The sequence below is a fragment of the Triticum aestivum genome, chromosome 7D (genome assembly GCF_018294505.1).
Source record: "Triticum aestivum cultivar Chinese Spring chromosome 7D, IWGSC CS RefSeq v2.1, whole genome shotgun sequence".
Taxonomy (NCBI): domain Eukaryota; kingdom Viridiplantae; phylum Streptophyta; class Magnoliopsida; order Poales; family Poaceae; genus Triticum; species Triticum aestivum.
The window spans coordinates 111,394,357-111,398,983 of NC_057814.1; the positions used below are offsets into that span (position 1 = coordinate 111,394,357).

Genomic DNA, 4,627 nt, shown 5'->3' on the forward strand with positions numbered 1-4,627 from the left:
GCAATTCCCAATCACAGCAGTGACACGGAATGATCCCCAAGTAAACCCATATCACGAACAGCTGCAGGTGAGTAACATCAGGATCGCAATTCCGAATCTCGGCCTCGGCCGTGGCATGGAGGCCATCCAGATTCCAGGCGGCCACAACCCGTGCCGTCGTCCACAACAGAAGCCACGCGCGACGCAGCCCCCTTCCGAAACAGACGACCCGGCAGCTCGGCCATTTCCGTAACCACACGCTCGCTCGCCCGCCCACCCGCCCGAAGCTCGCGCGGGGTGGGTCGCCGAATCAAGCATCAGCAAAGCAGGAGGCAACCAGACGAGGAACGGCGGGGCGGGCAATGTGATTTTGGGGGGCGAAGCGCTCACCGAGTCGGTCTCGTACAGCTCGAAGCTCTCGAGGCAGCTCGCGTCCGCCTCCGCCCCCACTTGCGCCATGGCGTGCCGAACGAACGGATTTCCCCCGACGCTGGCCGGCTGGGCCTCGACCGCCGCCGCGGGGCAGATCAGAGCCCCGCCGCCCCCCGCAGGGACCCTAACTCCGCGCCGCCCGGCAGCTTGAGGTAGAACATTCCCCCGGGGACCCCGCGCGGATCACAGCGTGAGCGCCCGCGTAGCAGAGCCCGTAACGCGAGGGAGCCCTGCCGCGGCGAATGGCCGCGCCCCCGGCGTGGGATCCGGGGAGCTCGGAGGCGATCCCGGGCGGCCTGGCCTCGGCGAGGTGCGGTGGCGGGGTGGGGAAATCTGTTGGGGAGGCGGGGAAGAGGAGAGGGAGGTGGTGGTGAGGGAGGCCGTGGAGAGAAGAGGAGATGATTATTTTCGCCTGCCCTCCCCTCTCTTTTCTGTTGGTGCGTTGGAAAAATCCGTGAGGCGTCGTCAGGTCAGGTCAGGTCAGGCAGGGGGTAGAGGAGGAGCAGAGAGGGTGAGCTGGCCTGGCCTTATTGGGTTAGTTTTTCTTTCTTTCTTTCTAAATTGTTTTTCTCTGATGGTTTTGTATACGTTTGTGCTACTACTGCGTGTTAGATTATGTCATGCCGACTCGTGTATACTTTTCAGTTTTTGTATTAGAAGCTTTCAGCTGTGGCATTGCGTTGTCTCTAGCTGTTCGAGTTTTATTGCCAGTGTGTGTTCAATAATTATAATAATTATTCCCTAAAGGCTGGGGGAAAGCCGTTGGAGATGATGCTTTGGCGGAAGAAAAGCGAGATATTATGATCCTTTAGGGTGGAGAAAAATGATTCTCTGGCAACATCGTAATAAAAATGGCGAAAGAAATTGCGGTGGGTGTGGTTTCAGGCTACACAAGGCGTATAATATGACAATATGATGCTGGTGCATGCATTATTAGCCCATTTAAGCAGTTGCTGTTATTTTAAAAGGGGAGGGGAGGCAGGGCAGGGCATATTCGGGTGAGGGTGACAAGACGGTGGCTGATTGGCGCCGAAAAACGTGGCTGCAAATCCTCCACCTGCCCGCCACCCCTGGCACCGCCGCGCCGGGCGGAGCCGCCGGTTCCGACGACGGCATCCGGCGGCAGCGGTTTGCCCGAGCGAGCACGGAAGACGGAGCGTACGGGCCACAACCTAGACAAGGAGGAATACGCCACCGGTATTTGCTTGTACGCCATATAGTTCGCAACGTGCAAAACGTCAGTCAATAGCCAAGATAAGCACGCACATAACCGACCAGTCCACGTCCCACGGGAACGACCTGCTGACGGGAATTGAGCAGCTCTGTTGTGTCCAGGGAGGGAGAAAGGGAAAGAAGGCGCTCTCCTCTCGCGTGTTCACGTCGCCGGCACGCGTTGCATCGCGTGGACGCGACCGAGCGCGCGCGCGCGGTGGAGCGACGTGGGGCGGCCCGGTTGGCGCTCGCGCCCTCGGCCCGGGCGCCGGGTCTCTGGTGGTGCATTTTACAAAGCGCGACTGATTGGGGGGGCGGGGGTCGCCCGGCCAACGGGGGAGCGCCACGGCGCCGCGGATCCGGTTCCTCGGCCGGCCGGCGACGTCGCTGTCCTTGTTTTTCCTCTGCTCTCTCGTCCCGAGCCGTTTCCGTTGCTGGGCGGTTGGTCTCGTCCCGCGTCCCACGCGGAGCAGCCGACCACTGGATAGACTGACTATGTATGGACCGGTATAATCAACTAGTACCACCCCTACGCTACGATGAACCTTACGTGCTGTGCATCGATCGGCAACGGGGCTGGTAAATAGCATCTCCAATCAGGTCCGTCGCCGCTGAGCTAGTGGAATAGATAGATCGAGTGCACCTAAGATGAACTGTTGCTTACAGGTCGCCGACTAAGGAAAATTCCGACTGACATGCGGGATTTGCGTTGTTGGCAGTCCGAATAGATCCTGCATATCGGTCGGCCGGTAAAGAAGCGGCCCCTCTGCCGCAATATACACGGCACCGGGGGCATTTAGGGTTAGCCCCTCGGACCCCCTCCGCCGCTAGATTAGATTTGCTCCGGCGAGAAATCATGTCCTCCTTTCCTATGCTTTTTCCCCTTCTTCACAAGATCGATGGCCGGTGGTGCTGGTGGAAGCCCTGGCAGCACATCGTGTCGCCTCCGAGCAAGCGTCGGCGGCACGACGCGAAGGTTGGTAGATCGGAGATCGAGGCAGGCGCGGTGGCGCGGCCGGCTCTCCTGGAGTGGCGGTGAAACCCTTGGGCCGCCTTCGATGTGCTCGACGAGCACATCTTGTCGCACATCAAGAGGTGATGCAAAAGCGCGGCCACGAGGAGGAGGCCGGAAGCTCCTCCCTCCGCCCTCCGATGCCGGAATGGCGCAAGGAGCAGGCGCGCTGCCGCGGCATGCTGTCCTGCAGCACCGGAGCACGCGCGTGGGCAAACTTCTACCGCCTGCACTGCATCTTCGATCCGGCGGTGCAACGCCGCGGAGCGGCCGAGCACGCTTGGTTCGAGGCGAGGCAGGCGGCCGCCGCCGGGGACGAAGCCGCATCGGCGCGGGTGCCGTCGCTCCGGGAGGAGTACGAGCTCACGACGGTGATCTGCAAACTCCCTCATGGAGCACCACCTCGGCACGGGCAAGTCCGGCTCCAGCTCCGGTGGTGGCGAGGATGAAGATGAGTAGAACTCCCGTGATCCAACTAGTCGTTTAAGTTTTAGATCTAGTCTGGTAGTTTAAGTTTGAACTATCTATCAAATGGTGTGCTATGTGCGGAACTATCTATCTAGTAGTTTAATTTGCTTGTATATGATGAACTATGCTTGTGGAACTACTATGATGTCTATGGCGCGAATTTGATGTTTCAAATCAGGTAAGAAATCCGGGTGCAATTTACGGTTTCTATTTTATCGATCCGTCCACCGCCCGCAAGTTTTGTTTACTGAATGCTTTAAACGAAATTTACAGGACGTCGGTATACCGAATCTGCTAGAGATGCTTTAGGAAGATAGACGCCGAACAACTATGCATATGCATAGACGTCCCACGCGGAACACCAGACCGCTAGCTCCCGTCGATAGACTACGCGTAGATGATTTGTCGCCACTGAACGTTTTTCCTTTTTTTTTAGAACGAAGGCTCAAGGGGAGCCCGACTTTGAATTAACAAAGCCATCAACCGGCCAGGATTACACAAGGCCACCAAGCAAGAGCGACCGAAAGATACAAGGGAGCTGACAGAGCAGTTTACAACGCAACGCACACTACTGCACACATAGATATACACCTGAGAGCTCTGCAAGTAATGTCGAAGCCCATAGCACATCGGCACCAAGAGGCAGGGAGCAGAGTAGCGTCAAGGATCAGCCAAAGGCCAGCAAGAACTGCGCGCAACCGGTTCGTGTGGTTGGGATCACGGAACCTGTCTTCCAACGCCGAAGAGGACCCCAATCCTCTCACCTAGGCTCGAAGGCGCCGCACCGTCGGGTCGTTGGGCGCTCACCCGAGAGCAAGAGCAGGTGCCGGTCGGAACCCAGAGCAGGCATATCACACCGTCCTCACCATGTTGAAGGCACACCACTAGCTGCACTGGCACCTGCCCGGGGTCACCGAGAGCAGAAGGAAAACCACTGGGAGGATTGGCGAAGAAACCGGCTGCAAGGACCCAAGGTCGAAGCTTGGGAAGCCTCTACTTGGACTCGCAGCCGACGAGCACTCTCCTATCTCGGCACCACTCACCCGTAGAACCAGACAAACCCAAGGCGGCGCCTCCAAGGAGGGAACGGCGTGCAGGACGCCGCCACCGCCCAACCCGAGACGAGTTTTGGGCTTTCAGCCGGGATCTGGGACGGGGATGGATATGGGAGACCTCCGCGGTGCCTCCAAGGAAGAAAGGCGATGCGCGCACGCACCCTCACCGCCGTGGTCGGAGAACCGACCAAGGGTTTCCCCCGGACTCGAGATATGCCACCGGCACCCCGCCAGCACCGGAACTGACAGCAAAAGCTGCAGATCGGACACAGACGGAGGGGAGGAGTGAGCAGAGGAGGAGGAGGAGCTCGACCTTCAGATCTGGAGCGGAGGGACCGCGCCACGACTACCACCCGCCGGATCCGCGCCGCCCGAGCAGCCGACGACTCCGGCCGTCACATCCCGCGCACGCCGCCTGTCGCAGAGGCTGCGCCGCCTCGCCGTCCGGGGCCGCCGCCCTGGTGTCCGG

At 59.5% G+C, this 4,627-nt stretch overlaps 1 protein-coding gene across 1 annotated transcript in view; it reads right to left on the reverse strand.

Moving 5' to 3' along the window:
• LOC123169862 (phosphoinositide phosphatase SAC3) overlaps positions 1 to 830 on the reverse strand; it is a 10,564-nt gene extending 9,734 nt beyond the window's left edge. Inside the window, exon 1 of the mRNA XM_044587727.1 lies at positions 370 to 830. Within this exon, the coding sequence (XP_044443662.1) occupies positions 370 to 438 (69 nt within the window). The 5' untranslated portion in view covers positions 439 to 830. The remainder of the gene's footprint in view (positions 1 to 369) is intronic.
• Positions 831 to 4,627: the final 3,797 nt, after the last annotated feature.